This window comes from Bubalus kerabau, chromosome 12 (genome assembly GCF_029407905.1).
Source record: "Bubalus kerabau isolate K-KA32 ecotype Philippines breed swamp buffalo chromosome 12, PCC_UOA_SB_1v2, whole genome shotgun sequence".
In the NCBI taxonomy this organism is placed as follows: Eukaryota; Metazoa; Chordata; class Mammalia; order Artiodactyla; family Bovidae; genus Bubalus; species Bubalus kerabau.
In genome coordinates, this window is record NC_073635.1 from 34397368 (window position 1) to 34416945 (window position 19578).

Here is a 19578-nt window from a genome sequence, read left to right on the forward strand (position 1 = left end):
GCATGTATGTACCTACAAACTTGCCAAGAGCCCCAAAGTGGCAGGAAATCTAATCGTTTTGAAGCGCCCTTTCAATGTTTCATGATCGAAGGGTGTCGATAGCGCATCCTGTGTCACCATCACGTGACACCCAGCTCCACAAGCCTATGGTCCCTACACACGTTTACATAACAAACCACACACGGCTCCTGAGGACTGGCGGCCCGAGGCCGCCCTCGACGCGCTGGGCTGAGTGTGGCTCTAACGACCGGCCCTCCGAGGCGCACTGCCGGCTCGCGGGGGCGCCGGACGGCCCCCGGGGGTGGGCAAGGGAGGGATCAGCGGCTCGGGCGTCCCTGCGCGCGGCCGCGGAGTCCCCAGGGAGTCACAGAGCCGAGTGCCCCGCCAACCCCCACCCCAGCTCTGCGGCAGCAAGACGCGCGGCGAGGCCAGAGGGGCGAGATGCTGGTGCGCCGCCGGCCCCGAGCCCACCGCGGAGGGGGCGAGGGTGGGGGCGGGGAGGCGATGGCGGGAGCTGGAGGCAAGCCGGCGCCGGGGCTCTTATCCGGGACCCCCCCTTCCCCATCCCTGAGGGACCTGCCCCCACCCCCAGCCCCGGCCTCGCAGCGCGGGGAGGGGTCGGAGGCGCAGACGGAGGGCGGGGCGCTGAGTCCTAACTGCGCCCCTCCGCCCCGCCCGCGCCCCCCCTCACTCCGCCCGCGCCCCCGCCCAGAACCCCCCAGTCCGCGCCCCCGCTCTCACCCACGGACGCGCGGATCCGTGGCCTCCCTGTCAGGGACATCCTAAGAGCCTGGGCGCGGCCGGGGCCGTTGGGCATCGCGCCCCCCGCGGGCGCTGCGCGGGGCTGGGCGCGGGGCCGGCGGCCCGAGGGCCATGGGGGGCGCGCCGGGCTGGAGCGGGCGGCCTCTGCGCGGGGCTGCGCCGTCCGTGCCGCTGCGGCGCCCAGTGCGGCGGCGCCCGGGCTGCGGGGTGCGGGGCGGGGGCGGGGGGGGCGGCCCGGGGCTCCGGGAAGCCGCCGAACGTCACGCAGGACGGGACGCCTGCAGGTGCGGAGAAGGCGCGGGGCGGGGCAGGGGATCCGTGCTTTGGGGGTTCGCCTCGGGGACGCGCGCCCCTTCGGGACTTTGTCTCTGGTTTCCCTGCACTTGCCGTGGGGCGCTGATGTGAGGCGGTCAGGACGCCTGCTTTCTCTTCTTACGCCCCCTCCCCCGCAGTCTCTCTTCTTCCATTTCCTCCGTGTCCGGTCTGCTGGGGCCTATGCGGAACCTCACAGGAACAGGTATTTCTAAGGTGCCCGATGGTGGCCTTGTCACCAGTGAAGTCCTGGGTCTCTAGACCTCTACCACACCCGCCCCCCCGCCCCCGCAACCATGACACAACCTCCCTCCAGCTCTAGCTGGTGGGCTGTTAAAGCTATAAAAAATTGTGGCCATCATTGAACGCCGGACACACACACGCACACACTCACACCTTCTGCCGCAGAAACAGAATCATTGAGGGGTGAGGGGACTAGTCCAAGATCACGTGATCTACTTTTGGTTGTTTTTACTTTAGTGTTAATGTTGAAACTGGGCTTGGTCCTCCTGGGCACAGTTCCATAAAGGCCGGGGTGGTGGGGTAGGGGCGGGCAGGGGGGGAGGGGGGCGCAATCTGTTTAATAGCTGATAAAATTCTGACCTCAAAGTGAACACAGACACACACACAAAACGATGTAAGTAAGAGTCTGCCCCAGCATTTGCTGATCATTAAGCTTCAAAAAACATAAACATCGGGGCTGTCAAGAACAGAGTTCAGCAGAGAATCCTCCCCCCGTTGCAAAGCCATGTGGTGCCAAGCGCCCCCTTGGCTGGCCTCTGCCTCCATTCTTAGAAAAAAAAAGGCAGAAGGGATGGACAACTTGCTTCGAAAACTGTGAGCTGGGAATTTCAGCTTCAAGTAGGATTCTGCTTATCCTGGGCCCTAAAACAAAACAAAACAGGTTCCTGATAAGCAATGAGTCTTGAGCAGGAAGTTGAGGAAGAGGACATGTTCTGAACTGCAGGGCTAAGCTTCAGGGTGGCAGAAGATGTTTTCTTAGGATGTCATCACAACTGCTGGGGTGATCCTAAAAGTTTCTACCAGTGAGTTCATCTTTATAAATTTATAAATAAAATTTCAGGGGACTTCCCTGGTGGTCCAGTGGCTAATACTCTGCGCTCCCAATGCAGGAGACCCGGGTTCAGTCCCTGGTCAGAAAACTAGATCCCACGTGCCCTAACTAAGAGTTCACATGCTGCCACTAAAGAGCCCACATGCTGAAGCTAAAAGAACCTCCCTGCCTCAAGGAACATCAAAGACCCCACGGGCTGCAGCTAAGACCCAGTGCAGCCAAAGAAATATATATATATTTTTTTTTTTTTTTAAGACATTAAACCATTTCATAAGCCTTTCTTTTCCTCAAACTAAAACCCTATTTCCTTTTTAAAATGTTCATGAAAAGTGAAAGGGTTAGTCGCTCAGTTGTGTCCGACTCTTTGCAACCCCATGGACTGTACCCGCCAGGCTCCTCTGTCAATGGGATTCTCCAGGCAAGAATACTGGAGTAGGTTGTCATTTCTTTCTCTAGACCAGTGCAGCCAAATAAATAAATAAATGTTTTTAAAAAGACTTTAAGCCACTTCTTAACCCTTTCTTTTCCTCAAATTAAAACCTAATTTCCTTTTAAAAATGTTCATAGTAGGTATACATATACATGTTTACCTTTTATATATGGATGGGCTTCCCAGGTAGCTCAGTGGTAAAGAACCCACCTGCCAATGCAGGAGACACAGGAGATACAGGTTCGATCCCTGGGTCAGGAAGATCCTCTGGAGGAGGAAATGGCAACCCATTCCAATTTTCTTGCCTGGGAAATCCCATGGACAGAGGAGCCTGGCGAGCTACAGTCCATAGGGTCGCAAAGAGTTGGACACAACTAACCACAAACACACGTTTATATATGATGCATGTCTATAGACATTTGTAAAGGAAAGGCATATATATGGCATGTAAAAAGGCACAGATAAGCATATAGCTAGCACGCACACCTCTACTCCCCAGTTTAGGGAACAAACAAATTCAGACGCAGTGAAAGCCACCAGTCCCTAACCTCCTTCCTTTCCCTCTGGTCCCCAGACCAATTTCCTTTCCAGCTCTCCTCTGATGTTATTTACAAACTAATAAACCAAAGAGCAACCCTGACAGGATTAGGCAAAGGGTCAGTTCATGGGGTCACAGAGTCAGACACAACTTACTGGCTGAACAACAACTGGGAAGGAAGAACATTCAACAGAAATCTTTATTCCCCTATGGTGGGCTTCTTAAGAACTCTGCAAATGCATTTTGATGACTCTTCTCCAGATTCTTTTCAATGTTACACATTGTTTTTAGAGAGCAGTGGACTACACCAGACATAGAAAAAGCAATATGGGACTTCCCTCGCAGCCCAATGGTAAAAAATCCACGTGCCATTGCAGAGGACACGGGTTCCATGCCTGGCCCAGAAAGATGCCACATGCCTCAGGGCAACTAAGCCCATGCACCACAACTACTGAGACTGTGCTCTGGAGCCCATGAACCACAACTACTGAAGCCCATGAAACCTAGAGCCAGAGCTCCACAACAAGAGAAGCCCGTGCACCACAAGGAAGGGTCGAGCCCGCTTGTCAAAACTAGAAAAAGCCCGAGAGCTGCAAGGAAGACCTAGTGTGGCCAAAAATAAAAATAAATAAAATTTTAAAAGAAAAGGAAAAGCAACCTGCAGTAGAACTGCCCTCTATTTTCCTGATGACAAAGTGGCAGTTGTGGCAGGCCCTCCCCTCAGTCATTCATTCACTCTCACTTCTGGCTGCAATGCCAGATGCAGCAGGGCCCCGGCACATGGCCGCTCCTGGTAACCCCGGCTTCCTCACAACATGCTGGCTGGATCCAGGGGTCCCAGGAAAGAGAGGCAGGTGGCACTCTGTCAGCCCTTCCAACCTGACCTTAGAAATCATGCACCATCTCTCCCACCACATCCTGTTCGCTGAGGCAGCCACAAGGGCCCAGTCGGTCCCAGGGGACAGGAAAGAGGAGACCCCATCTACTGATGGGAGAGTGGCAGGAGTCTGCAAGAGCCTGAGGATTGGAAACTGTTGCAGCCATTTTGGGAAATACAGTCTATCAGAACTACCAGGAAGCAATGGTGATTTTCATAAAGTATTAGTCGTAAGTACAGCAAAATCATAAAATACTTATTGAAAAATTAGTGGAATATGTGCGGAATCTTCACACTGAAAACAAGGCATTCAGGCTCCCAAAGAACAAGACTGATGGACTTACACTGCCTGGTTTCAGGTTTACTTGAATGTGAACACTACTCAAGACACTGGAGTGTGGGCATGAGAGTAGACAGAGCCCAGAAACAGATACCTGCACATGTGGGGAAATTATTTTGAGAGGTACACTCCAGTACTCTTGCCTGGAAAATCCCACTGACAGAGGAGCCTGGTAGGCTGCAGTCCATGGGATCGCTGGAAGTCGGATACGACTGAGCGACTTCACTTTCACTTTTCACTTTCATGCATTGGAGAAGGAAATGGCAACCCACTCCAGTGTTATTGCCTGGGGAATCCCAGGGAAGGGAGAGCCTGGTGGGCTGCAGTCTATGGGGTCGCACAGAGTCGGACACGACTGAAGCGACTTAGCAGCAGCAGCAGCAGCAGCGAAGCAATTCAATAGGAAAAAGGTAGTCTTCAATAAATGGTGCTGTGACAACTTGATGTTCTAGGGAAAAAATAAACTTGACCCCCTTAACCACATGCAATGATTAACTAAACATGGACCACAGACTTAAAAGTAAAAACCTAAGCAGAGAGAACTCCTAGAAGAAAACGGAGGAGAAAATACTTTCTGTGCTGGGCCACAAAAAAGCCCTGATCAGAAAAGGAAAAAGTAATAAACGGACGTCATCAAACGTCATTTCTTCTGCCAAGAAAATGAATAGGCCATCCACCGACCAGGAAAAGATATTCACAATGCACCCTTTTGACAAGCACTTGGATCTAGAGCGGGTAAGTAATTCCCGCAGCTCACAACTCAAAGAATAGACCCAACTTGTTCATCATCAGGAAAACGCACATCACAGCAGATACCACATGATGCTGCTCATGTGTGGAACCTAAGAAAGTGGTACAAATGAACTTATTTACGAAACATAGAGTCACTGGTGTAGAAAACAAACGTGGTTGCCAGAGGGAAAGGGTAAGGGGAGGGATAAACTGGGAGACTGGGATTGGCATACACACACTGCTATATATAAAGTAGACAACTAATAAGGACCTACTATACAGCACAGGGAACTCTACACCATGGTCTGTAATGACCTATATGAGAATAAACTCTTATAAAAAAAGAGGATACATGTACAACTGATGCACTTTGCTATACACCTGAAACTAACCCAACATTGTAGATCAATTATATTCCAATTTTTTAAAAAACAGTAGTCCACTATACACCCACAGGATGTCAAGGATAAATGACTCCAAATTATTGTGGAGGGTGTTGAGCAACCAGAACTCATACATTGTTGGTAAGAGTGTAGAATGTTATAACTACTCTGGAACACTCACAGTTCCTGTAGAAGTTAAGTATCCACCTTCCATAAATCCAGAGATTCTACTTCTAGGTACTTACCCGTGAGAAATGAACACGTATTTACAAAAAGACTTGTAAGAGGATATTAATAGTAGTTTTACTCATAATAACTTCATACTGGGATTCCCTGGTGGCTCAGTGGTAGAGAATCTGCCTGTGATATAGGAGACATAGGTTCAGTCCATGGGTTGGGAAGATCCCCTCAAGGAGGGCATGGCAACCCACTCCAGTATTCTTGCCCAGAGAATCACATGAACAGAGGAGCCTGGTGGGCTACAGCCGTGGGGTGGCAAAGAGTTGGACATGACTTAACAAACTAAGAACAACTTCACACTAGGAACAACCCAACATGTAACTGGACAAACAATTGTAATATATTAATAGGATATGACTCAGCAGTAAAAGGGATGCATTTGCAATTACCATTGTGTACAATAAGATGGATCTCAAGAGCCTGATGTTGAATGAAAGTGAAGTTCACTCAGTCGTGTCCGACTCATTGCGACCCCATAGACTATACAGTCCATGGAATTCTCCAGGTCAGAATATTGGAGTGGGTAGCTATTCCCTTCCCCAGGGGATCTTCCCAACTCAGGGATCGACCCAGGTCTCCCACATTGCAGGTGGATTCTTTACCAACTGAGTCACCAGGGAAGCCCAAGAATACTGGAGTGGGTAGCCTATCCCTTCTCCAGGGGATCTTCCCAACCCAGGAATTGAACCAGGATCTCCTGCATTGCAGGCGGATTCTTTACCAACTGAGCTATGAGCGAAGCTGAATGAAAGCAAGACACAAAAGATTAGATACAGAGTGGTTATCACAGACTCAATGGACATGAGTTTGGGCAGACTCCAGAAGATAGTGGAGCATAGAGAAGCCTGATTGCTGCAGTTCATGGGGTTGCAAGGAGTCAGACACGACCAAGCAACTGAACAACAACAAATGTTAAAATAACCAGATTAACCCCAAGATGAGTTGCTCATGCCAAGCCCCACATCAGCAAACTGAAACTTAACAAAATTTCTACGCTCTATGCTCGACTCTCCCAGAAAAGGAAAGCCTCATCCACCCATCAGGGCTTGTCTGCTCAGCACCAGTTTTCTGTCCGCTGCAAGACTTTCCTTTGTTCCTTACAAGGAAAGTAGTGACCGAACAACAACCACCCTTACTTAACCCATCGGCAAATGCCCAGTATCACTTCCTTGTTCCTGCTCACTCTGCTCTATAAAAATCTCTTGCAAGGTATTCAACATCACTAATCATCAGAGAAATGCAAATCAAAACAATGGGATCAGTTCACATATGTAAGAATAGCTGTCATCAAAAAGACAAGAAATATAGGACTTCCCTGGTGGTCCAGTGGCTAGGACTCTGTGCTCCCAATGCAGGGGGCCCAGGTTCAATCCCTAGTCAGGGAACTAGATCCCACATGCCACAACTAAGATCTAAGGTCCTGTGTGCCGCAACTAAGACAGGATACTGTCAAATAGATAAAATAAATATTTTGTTTAAAAAAAAAAAGAACTGGTAGTTGCGAGGATGTGGAGAAAAAGGAACCCTCATGTACTATTGGTGGTAATGTAATTGGTGCAGCCACTATGGAAACAGTATGGAGGGTCCTCAAAAAATTAAAAATAGAACTGCCATACAATCCAGCAATTCCACTTCTGGGTATTTATCAGAAGAAAATGAAAACACTAATTTGAAAAGATATAGGCACTGCTGTGTTCATTGCAGCATTGTTTATAACAGTCAAGATATGGAAGCACTCTAAGTGCCCATCCATAGATGAGTTGATATAGAAAATGTGGTGTGTATATATGACATATGTGTATATATGTATATGTATATATGTGTGTATATATATATATATATAGAGAGAGAGAGTCGAAAATTGCACCCAACTCCAGTATTCTAACCTGGAAAATTCCATGGGCAGAGGAACCTGGTGGGCTACAGTCCATGGAGTTGCAGAGTCAGACATGACTGAGTGACTGAGCATATATATATATACACATACACATGCATACAGAGAGAGGTTTTATATATATAATATATGTATATATATATTTCAGGGAAACTAGACCACAACTTTTAAAATGCTAATAAAGGGAATTCCCTGGCCGTCCACTGGTTAAGACTCCAAGTTTCCACTGCAGGGGGCACAGGTTCAGTTTCTGCTCTTGGGTAACTAAGAGCACATCACACTTTCGGTGTGACCAAAAAAATAAAATACTAATAAAAGGGAGTTCCCCAGTGGCCTAGTGGTTAGAATTCCAGGCTTTCACTGCTGTGGCCTGGTTCAGTTCCTGGTTGGGGAACTGAGGTCCTGAGAGCTGCACCACCTAGCCAAAAAAAATAAAATACTAAATAAAGGAAGTGAGTATTTTAGATGCTTGTCCTGGGATACACATAATAATGTTATTCCTAACAGCAAAACCTGAAAAGCAAGCCCAACGACAAAAGAACGAGTATTTAAATAATTCAAAATTCTTTTCTAGAAAATGATTCTCTTTAAAAACAAAAATTGTGAAGACTATTTAATGGTTTGAGAAACCATACTATGTTAAGTGACTGTCAAATGTTAAATGAACAAAGGGAAAATGCCACTGTATATGTTGTGAGCTAGTTTTAAATACACATATATAGAGTTTCCCTGGTGACTCAGACATTGAAGAATCTGCCCACAATGCAATGCAGGAGACTCAGGTTTAATCCCTGGGTCGGGAAGACCCCCTGGAGGAGGAAAAGGCAACCCACTTCAGTATTCTTGCCTGGAGAATCCCATGTACAGAGGAATCTGGCGGGCTACAGTCCATGGGGTCACAAAGAGTCAGACACGACTGAGCAACTAACACTCACTTTCATTTATTACGTGTGTGTGTGTGTGTATACGTATATATACACACATATCCCCATATCTGAAGAGTGAGGTATTAAAATGTTAGCTGTTATTGCCTCTGGGTGGTGGTCTTTATTTCTTTCTTATACTTCTTGGTATATTTCCATTTTTCACAATACAGTAAGAAAAAGTGTCTTCTTGCACAAGGTGTTGCTCAGAGGTGTCGCTTTGCTGGAATTCCACAGAGAAGAACAGTGCAGTGGGTGAAAGTAAGACAGTGACCAGAGCAAGTGCTGGTGACCAGGCTGAGCCTGAGGGCGGTGGGGTCGGGAATGAAGCCCCTCCTGAAGGAAACACAGCACCTGCTGCTGAGTGCTGGGGAATTCGACAGCTAACAGGGCAACCTGGCAACCATGACCAGTGAACAGGCATAAAAGCAGAGGAACTGGTTTCATAATATTGATAACAGCAGCACTTCTGAGTGCTTCCTCCATGGCAGCAAGAAGCTCAAAACTTTGCTTGCATATTCTCTTTTCATTTTCAAAACAACACAAAGAGGAAAGCACGTTATTACCTCTGTTGTGTGGATAAGAAAATGCAGGATTAGAGAAGCTGAATAATTTGCCCAAGATCACACAGGTAGTCAGGACGTGGAGCCAGAAAGCAAGCTCTTTGTTACCTGTGTCGAGGGGTCACACTCATAATTACTCTCCTCTCTTGGAGCTCCAAAGAGGTCTTCCAACAGAGAGACAGAAAAAAAAAAAGAAATCTAGAAGCTGTAATAGTACAAATAAGAAGTACAGTTTTATATAAACAAAATGAAGGACTTTACTAAAGCTTCTGTATTTTCTTTCACATCTGCTGACCAAAGACCAGCAAAGGTAAATACAGCTTTAGGGGGAGGGACAAATTAGGACTGGGGATTAACAGTTACACAGTCCTGTAAATAAAACAGATAAACAACAGGACTTGCTGTAGAGCACAGGGAACTATATTCAATATCTTGTTATCTTGTTATAACCTGTAATGGAAAAAAATCTGAAAAAGAATAGATATATGTATATGTATAACTGAATCTCATTGCTGTACTCTGAAACAAAAGACTGTAAATCAGCTATATTCCAATTTAAAAAAAAAGGTAACTACAGATTTGAACACATGTACTCTCATATACATTATGAGTAAAAACTCATATTCTACTAACTCCGAGGTTCATCAACCCTCAGTAGCCAGACATCTGTGACTTGTCATCTTTTACTATCAGCAGTTTGGGGGGAGAGATTAACAATGTCTCAGCCTCTCTCTCCCACAAATATGTGGCCAGGGGAGACACGCTGGCCAACCAGAGTAAGTCTCCCCAGAAACTTGGCTTTACCTCCAGGGGAAAAGGTGATGCAAGTAGGGGGAACTAGAGGGCTTTACAGAGAGACTTACAGAGAGAAACTTGAGGACAGAGAGACTGTAGGGACTTAAAAGAAGGATGTGAAGTCTGGGGCTTCCAACAGCCATCTTAGTACCACTGGGAGAGACCATGTGTAGGTAGCAAAGACTGGGACTCATTTTTTTTGGCCACACCTGTGGCTTGTGACGGAGAAGGCAATGGCACCCCACTCCAGTACTCTTGCCTGGAAAATCCCATGGACAGAGGAGCCTGGTAGGCTGCAGTCCATGGGGTTGTGAAGAGTCAGACACGACTGAGCGACTTCATTTTCACTTTTCATTTTCATGCATTGGAGAAGGAAATGGCAACCCACTCCAGTGTTTTTGCCTAGAGAATCCCAGGGAAGGCGGAGCCTGGTGGGCTGCCGTCTGTGGGGTCGCACAGAGTCGGACACGACTGAAGCAACTTAGCAGCAGCGGCAGCAGCAGTGGCTTGTGAGATCTTAGTTCCTTGACCAAGGATTGAACCTGTGCCCCCTGCAATGGAAGCATGGACTGCAAACCACTGGGCTGCAAGGAAATTCCCCGATATTCATTTCTGATAATATTGTGTGAGCTGATTGGTCCAGCTTTTTCTGAAACCCAGACCACTCACTGGACTTTATGTGATTGAATAAATTCCTTTATTTACTTCAGATAATGTGCAACTCTGGAAGTTCTACATAGGAAGGATTTAGGGAGGAAAAAGCAAGGAAACATAGCTTGAAGTGTGGCAAACACTCCTGAAACCAGAAGGGTTTGTATTGTTGGCAACCAAAATATTACTGATTAATACACATCCCTGCACCATTTCTGAATCTTTCTGTTCTTTGTCATCAGATTTTCCTGGAACCTGCTATTATAAAGAATGCTGTGTATAGATGTATGAAAGTGAAAGTTTCTCAGTCGTGTCCGACTCTTTGCAACTCCATGCACTATAGCCCACCAAGCTCCTCTGTCCATGGAGTTCTCCAGGCAAGAGTATTAGAGTGGGTTGCCATGCCCTCCTCCAGGGGATTTTTCCAATCCAGCCCAGATCTCCCACATTGCAGACAGATTCTTTACCAGCTGAGCCTCCAGGGAAGCCCATGTATAGGTTGTTTTTGTCAACATAAAACAAAGCAGCAGCCAAGCTTCTCGAAGTGCCTCAATAGTTTTTTATTTCAAAAATGAAATGTGTTTATAAGCATCAGCTGGTATATTGACCATGGTGTTCCCATCACAAAAACCGCAAATCCCTAAACCTGTACCCTATGTGTGTTTGGACCTTTTTATGTCCATTGTGTGAGCTCCCTGGGAAGTAATTAAGACCTTGGACATAAAGAATGCCCATCCACTACAAATTCCCCACCAGTATCTTATTGTCATTTATATAATTCTCCATAAATAAGGTAACTTCTTCCTAACTTTAAGGATGACACAGTTCCTCAAACACTTTCTTGATTATTTCCTTTTCTTAGAGGAAGTTTAGGACTCGGTGTCTCAGTAGCCAAGCAGTAGCCTTCTACCTAAGATAAATTTCAAACATCAACAGGAAATTTCAGAGACTTATCAGTTCAGTTCAGTTCAGTCACTCAGTCATGTCCGACTCTTTGCGACCCCATGAATCGCAGCACGCCAGGCCTCCCTGTCCATCACCAACTCCCGGAGTTCACCCAGACTCACGTCCATCGAGTCAGTGATGCCATCCAGCCATCTCATCCTCTGTTGTCCCCTTCTCTTGCCCTCAATCCCTCCCAGCATCAGGGTCTTTTCCAATGAGTCAACTCTTTGCATGAGGTGGCCAAAGTACTGCAGTTTCAGCTTTAGCATCAGTCCTTCCAAAGAAATCCCAGGGCTGATCTCCTTCAGAATGGACTGGTTGGATCTCCTTGCAGTCCAAGGGACTCTCAAGAGTCTTCTCCAACACCACAGTTTAAAAGCATCAATTCTTCGGCACTCAGCCTTCTTCACAGTCCAACTCTCACACCCATACATGACCACAGGAAAAACCATAGCCTTGACTAGATGGACCTTTTTTGGCAAAGTGATGTCTCTGCTTTTCAATATGCTATCTAGGTTGGACACAACTTTCCTTCAAAGGAGTAAGCATCTTAATTTCATGGCTGCAGTCACCATCTGCAGTGATTTTGGAGCCCAAAAAAATAAAGTCTGACACTGTTTCCACTGTTTCCCCATCTATTTCCCATGAAGTGATGGGACTAGATGCCATGATCTTAGTTTTCTGAATGTTGAGTTTTAAGTCAACTTTTTCACTCTCCACTTGCACTTTCATCAAGAGGCTTTTTAGTTCCTCTTCACTTTCTGCCATAAGGGTGGTGCCATCTGCATATATGAGGTTATTGATATTTCTCCCAGCAATCTTATTTCCAGCTTGTGCTTCTTCCAGCCCAGCGTTTCTCATGATGTACTCTGCATAGAAGTTAAATAAGCAGGGTGACAATATACAGCCTTGACGTACTCCTTTTCCTATTTGGAACCAGTCTGTTGTTCCATGTCCAGTTCTAACTATTGCTTCCTGACCTGCATACAGATTTCTCAAGAGGCAGGTCAGGTGGTCTGGTATTCCCATCTCTTTCAGAATTTTCCACAGTTTATTGCGATCCACACAGTCAAAGGCTTTGGCATAGTCAATAAAGCAGAAATAGATGTTTTTCTGGAACTCTCTTGCTTTTTCCATGATCCAGCGGATGTTGGCAATTTGCTCTCTGGTTCTTCTGCCTTTTCTAAAACCAGCTTGAACATCAGGAAGTTCACGGTTCACGTATTGCTGAAGTCTGGCTTGGAGAATTTTGGGCATTACTTTACTAGCATGTGAGATGAGTACAATTGTGCAGTAGTTTGAGCATTCTTTGGCATTGCCTTTCTTTGGGATCGGAATGAAAACTGACCTTTTCCAGTCCTGTGGCCACTGCTGAGTTTTCCAAATTTGATGGCATATTGAGTGTAGCACTTTCACAGCATCATCTTTCAGGATTTGAAATAGCTCCCCTGGAATTCCATCACCTCCACTAGCTTTGTTCGTAGTGATGCTTTCTAAGGTCCACTTGACTTCACATTCCAGGATGTCTGGCTCTAGGTCAGTGATCACACCATTGTGATTATCTGGGTTGTGAATAAATCTTTTTTGTACAGTTCTTCTGTGTATTCTTGCCACCTCTTCTTGATATCTTCTGCTTCTGTTAGGTCCATACCATTTCTGTCCTTTATCGAGCCCATCTTTGCATGAAATGTTCCCTTAGTATCTCTAATTTTCTTGAAGAGATCTCTAGTCTTTCCCATTCTGTTGTTTTCCTCTATTTTGTTCCCTTGATCGCTGAAGAAGGCTTTCTTATCTCTCCTTGCTATTCTTTGGAACTCTGCATTCAGATGCTTATATCTTTCCTTTTCTCCTTTGCTTTTCGCTTCTCTTCTTTTCACAGCTATTTGTAAGGCCTCCCCAGACAGCATTTTGCTTTTTTGCATTTCTTTTCCATGGGGATGGTCTTGATCCCTGTCTCCTGTACAGTGTCACAAACTTCTGTCCATAGTTCATCAGGCACTCTATCAGATCTAGTCCCTTAAATCTATTACTCACTTCCACTGTATAATCATAAGGGATTTGATTTAGGTCATACCTGAATGGTCTAGTGGTTTTCCCTACTTTCTTCAATTTAAGTCTGACTTTGTCAATAAGGAGTTCATGATCTGAGCCACAGTCAGCTCCTGGTCTTGTTTTTGTTGACTGTATAGAGCTTCTCCATCTTTGGCTGCAAAGAATATAATCAATCTGATTTCGGTGTTGACCATCTGGTGATGTCCATGTGTAGAGTCTTCTCTTGTGTTGTTCGAAGAGGGTGTTTGCTATGACCAGTACATTTTCTTGGCAAAACTCTGTTAGTCTTTGCCCTGCTTCATTCTGTATTCCAAGGCCAAATTTGCCTGTTACTCCAGGTGTTTCTTGACTTCCTACTTTTGCATTCCAGTCCCCTATAATGAAAAGGACATCTTTTTTGGGTGTTAGTTCTAAAAGGTCTTGTAGGTCTTCACAGAACCGTTCAACTTCAGCTTCTTCAGCATTACTGGTTGGGGCATAGACTTGGATTACTGTGATATTGAATGGTTTGCCTTGGAAACGAACAGAGATCATTCTGTCGTTTTTGAGATTGCATCCAAGTACTGCATTTCGGAGTCTTTTGTTGACCATGATGGCTACTCCATTTCTTCTGAGGGATTCCTGCCCGCAGTAGTAGATATAATGGTCATCTGAGTTAAATTCACCCATTCCAGTCCATTTTAGTTCACTGATTCCTAGAATGTCGACGTTCACTCTTGCCACCTCTTGTTTGACCACTTCCAATTTGCTTGATTCATGGACCTGACATTCCAGGTTCCTATGCAATATTGCTGTTTACAGCATCGGATCTTGCTTCTATCACCAGTCACATCCACAGCTGCATATTGTTTTTGCTTTGGCTCCATCCCTTCATTCTTTCTGGAGTTATTTCTCCACTGATCTCCAGTAGCATATTGGGCACCTACTGACCTGGGGAGTTCCTCTTGCAGTATCCTATCATTTTGCCTTTTCATACTGTTCATGGGGTTCTCAAGGCAAGAATACTGAAGTGGTTTGCCATTCCCTTCTCCAGTGGACCACATTCTGTCAGATCTCTCCACCATGACCCACCCGTCTTGGGTTGCCCCATGGGCATGGCTTAGTTTCATTGAGTTAGACAAGGCTGTGGTCCTAGTGTGATTAGACTGATTAGTTTTCTGTGAGTATGGTTTCAGTGTGTCTGCCCTCTGATGCCCTCTTGCAACACCTACTTATAAAGAGACTTATAAAGGCTTTTAAATATGTGATTTCTACTAAGATCTGATTTCATAATTTAAACTCAGTTACAAGGTCAAGTAAAACAAGTTTGACAGACTCATGTTTATGTCAGCATTTTCTGCTTATCTCAGAATATTCTCCATCACCAGAGGAAGTTAATCTTTCATGTTTAGATGAATTTGAAAGATAACTAATACATAATTCTTTTTCCCTGTTTCCCTTTCACAATTCTTTCTATGAGTTGCATTCTACCTTTGGGTGAAAGGTCTGTCATCCCATTTGAGCATTTTTACAGACGTGCCACTAAGGAGACAGTGGAATAAAGAAAAATGGGTTTTTCAGGCAAGCCACTGCATATCCATTGGCCTTATTTAGATGAGCAGTAAGTCTCTTTAAACTCTGAAATGCAATGACTACAAACGTAATAAAGTCCATTTTGTACAAAGGATCAAGAGCCACACTTGTATTCAACAGCAGTCAACTATTGTCAGTTCTACATGTCCTTCTGCGACATCCCCTGGACCAGTAGGTGTTAAGCTTCTGCAAAGAAAAGCACCTCTTACTAAACCCAGGAGCTGAGGACCTACACATCCCCCTCCCCCAACCAGATTCAGTAAGTCGTGGCTAGTAGTCCCAAGGGTATCTACCTTTTTACAAGCATTCTGGGTGGTTCTGATATGCATGGCCTCTGCCCCATTCTGAGAAAACTGCCTTAGATTTAATCTGACCATCTGTGTTTTGCTTAAACAGAGAACAGAGCAGCCCTTCATCTGGATGGTCCATCAGGACAGGCTCTGAGTTCCGGGATCGCTGACTGTGGTTGCAGCCCTGTCCCTAGTGACCTGAGAGTCAGAACTGCTCCGTTTGAGCCCGGACAGAAAGAACCCCAGAGAGTGACCAGAGCGGGTGAGCAAAGGCCCTGAGAAAGGCAGGCACTCAGGTGGGGACACAAGCACGTGTGGTGTAACCTGCATGCACACATGCTCGTGGGGATGGGAAGTGTCTTGAAGCTGGGTCTGCTCCAGGTGTGCTGTTTGTTCCCCGAGTGATGGGCTCTGGAGTACAGCATGATGTCTGTGCTCCACAGGGCACCTCTCATCCAGGGAACAGCTGAGCAGAGAGTGGACCTGGACCCCTCTGTCAGCCATACCTTAAGGCAGAATTATCTGGAAAACAGGTTGGGAAAGGAAGTTGCCCTCCCCTGCCTGCCCGACCAGCCATCACAGCTGGAAAGGCAGTCCTGACTCACTACATCCTCCCCAGCTGTCTCTCAGGAAAACTTAGAGTTTCCTCTCCCCTCCACCTTGAAGAAAGAGGAGATACAAAAGAAAGCAGGAGCATCCAGCGAAAAAGGAAGCACGTGGGTGGACATGGTGTGAACTGGCCATGAATGCAGAGCTTGTAGAAACACTGCCAATTTGCTTCCAATTTGTAATTACAGGCGACTGTTAGGATTCTCAATGTTCACCCAGTTTTTAAAGTGACTTGTTAACTTTGTGAGGGTTATTTTAACTAGAGACAATCAGTAGAGACACACAACCAGGTATGAACATGACTACAGATATGCCAGCTGATGTACGAACTCTTCAGGGACACTGTGACACATCTATATAGTACCTAGAAAGAAGGTAAATGTCTTTTTTCTCCACACATCTCAAAAGAACATGTTTCCACAAAGGATGCTGGAACAATTGGATATCCACATACACAAAGGTGAATTTAAACCCTTACATCTCACCACCTAAAAAAATTAACTCATAATAGATCATAGAGCTGAATATAAAAACTAAAACCATAAAACTTCTAGAAGAAAACCAAGTCTTTGTGACTTTGGATTAAGTAAAGCATTCTTAGACAGGATACCAAAAACACAGTCCATAAAGGGGAAAGAGTTTGACTTCCTTGAGATAAAAAAATGTTTGCACTTCAAAAAACACCATTATAAAGGATTTGTAAATCATATATCTGGCAAAGGACTTACACAAAACAGTTCAATAAGACAAATGACCCAAGTTAAAAATATGAAACAGGTCTGAATAGAAGATATACAAAAGCTCAGAATCACATTTTAAAATTCTACACATCATTAGTCATTAGAGAAATGCAAATTAAAACCTCAATGGCTATAATGAAAAAAGACAGACAATAACAAGTGTTGGTGAGGATGCGGATAGAAATTAAAATCCTCATATGTTGCTGGTGAGAATGTAAAACAATACAATAATTTTGGAAAACATTTTAGCAGTTTCTTAAAAAGTTAAACATAAACTTACCATATGACCCAGCAATTTTAGTCCTAAGAATCTACCAAGAAAAATGAAAACCTCCAATCACACAAAAACCTGTCCACAAATGTTTCCATTCAGTTCAGTCCCTCAGTCGTGTCCAACTCTTTGAGACCCCATGGACTGCAGCACTCCAGGCCTTATTGTTCATCACCAACTCCTGGAGTTTACTCAAACTCATGTCCATTGAGTCGGTGATGCCATCCAACCATCTCATCCTCTGTTGTCCCCTTCTCCTCCCACCTTCAATCTTTCCCAGCATCAGGGTCTTTTCCAATGAATCAGTTCTTTGCATCATGTAGCCAAAGTATTGGAGTTCCAGCTTCAGCATCAGTCCTTCCAGTGAATATTCAGGACTGGTTTCCTTTAGGATGGACTGGTTGGTTCTCCTCACAGTCCAAGGGACTCTCAAGAGTCTTCTCCAATACCATAGTTCAAAAGCATCAATTCTTCGCGGTGCTCAGCTTTCTTTATAGTCCAACTCTCACACCCATACATGACCACTGGAAAAACCATAGCTTTGAGACAAGATGAATGGTGGCGTAGAAAGACACGCACTCATCTTTTTGTCTCAAGCTTATACTTTTTTCCGAATGACTTGTTTTGGGCAGAGCAGACAGATGCTCCAGCTGAATCCATGTGCCCCTCTCTCTCCACTTCCATTTGTGGTTGATCATTTTTCTTCACATTTCTGGAAGTACCCTCTCTGCTAGAATGCTTAAATAATTGTGTTCAAAGCACACATTCATTCTCTTGGTAAATATCATCTTTGATCCAACAGTTTCAGAAGCCTGGCATTTGAGGTCCTAGAGTCTTCTCAGCTTTGCCATGATAATGTTTGTGAGGCTATGTTCCCTGGTCCACGGTATGGCTTTTCTGAGGATTCCCCTATGTTCACCCAGGCCCCTCCTCTGTACAGTCTGTTCTTCATTCCGTGGCTTACTGAAACGTATCAGGTCTGGTCGAAATCTACAGATTCTGGTTGCATTCTGTTAATTTGTTTTCATGGCTTACTAATTGTGAGCCACGGTCACAATCAGTTAGTAGGTCACTGCCTTGGAGACCCTCTTACATGGTGTATCAGGGAACTCACTTGGTAATGTTCATGGGTTCATCATAAAAAACAGTGTAGGAACAACAAAGCTCCACCCTCAGGAGACAGAAACAGTGTGCTTTACACAATGTATGTTACACCATTGTGAAAATTCACGAACCTAGATATATCTAGATATGACATGAGTAAACCTCAAAATATAATGTTGAGAGAAAATAAGCAATTTGCAGGCTACATACAAGGTAGCATTTTTATAACACTCAAAAACAAGCTAAATGAGACGTTTAGGGAAGTATATGCTCAGTCATGTTCACCTCTGTGCGACCCCATGGCCTGTAGCCCACCAGGCTCCTCTGTCAATGGGATTCTCCAGCAAGAATACTGGAGTGGGTTGCCGTGCCCTCCTCCAGGGGATCTTCCCGACCCAGGGATCAAACCCACGTCTCTTGCATCTCCTGAACTGCCAGGCAGATTCTTTACCACTAGTGCCACCTGGGAAACATGCATATGTGTTTGAAAATAAGCAGAGTACATCATGCGAAATGCCAGGCTGGATGAATCACAAGCTGGAATCAAGATTGCCAGTCCAGGTTCGATGCACGATACTGGATGCTTGGGGCTGGTGCACTGGGACGACCCAGAGGGATGGAATGGGGAGGGAGGAGGGAGGAGGGTTCAGGATGGGGAACACATGTATACCTGTGGCGGATTCATTTTGATATTTGGCAAAACTAATACAGTTATGTAAAGTTTAAAAATAAAATTTAAAAAAAAATAAAAAAAAAAACAGATTGCTGGGAGAAGTATCAATAAACCTTAGATATGCAGATGATACCACCTTAATGGCAAAAAGGGAAGAGAAACTAAAGAGACTCTTGATGAAGGTGAGAGTGAAAATCTGGCTTACAACTCAACATTCAAAAAACTAAGAACATGGCATCCAGTCCCATCACTTCATGGCCAATAGATGTGGAAAAAATCACTGCAAATGGTGACTGCCATGAAATTAAAAGATGCTTGATTCAGAAAAGCTATGACAAACCTAGATAGTGTATTAAAATCAGAGACATCACTTGGCTGACAAAGATCCATATAGTCAAAACTGGTTTTTCCAGTAATCATGTACGGGTGAGAGAGCTGGACCATAAAGAAGGCTGAGAACTGAAGAACTGATGCCTTCGAGTTGTGGTGCTGGAGAAGACTCTTGAGAGTCCTTTGGACAGCAAGGAATGCTAAAGGACAGCCAATGCTAAAGGAAATCAGTCCTGAATACACATTGAAAGGACTACTGCTGAAGCTGAAGCTCCAATATTTTGGCTACCTGAAGTGAAGAGCCGACTCACTAGAAAAGACCCTGATGCTGGGAAAGACTGACAAAAATGGGGATGACAGAGGATAAGATGGTTGGATGGTACCACTGACTCAATAGACATGAGTTTGAGCAAACTCTGGGAGGTAGTGAAGGACAGGGAAGCCTGGCGTGCATGCAGTCCATAGAGTCACAGAGTC

The 19578-nt window shown here is 45.2% G+C and overlaps 1 protein-coding gene and 1 non-coding gene across 2 annotated transcripts; one reads left to right on the forward strand and one right to left on the reverse strand.

The window, feature by feature from the left end:
• Window positions 1-7001: 7001 nt before the first annotated feature.
• TRNAG-CCC (transfer RNA glycine (anticodon CCC)) lies at window positions 7002-7074 on the forward strand. Its single transcript has one exon. It is a non-coding gene; the product is annotated as a tRNA-Gly (tRNA).
• A 5796-nt stretch (window positions 7075-12870) lies between these two features.
• On the reverse strand, window positions 12871-14895 carry LOC129624120 (craniofacial development protein 2-like). The gene is given in 2 exon segments (XM_055541852.1): window positions 12871-14264; window positions 14267-14895. Coding segments are annotated over 2 exon segments (1329 nt in total). The 5' UTR covers window positions 14622-14895; the 3' UTR covers window positions 12871-13290.
• Between the last annotated feature and the right edge of the window lie 4683 nt (window positions 14896-19578).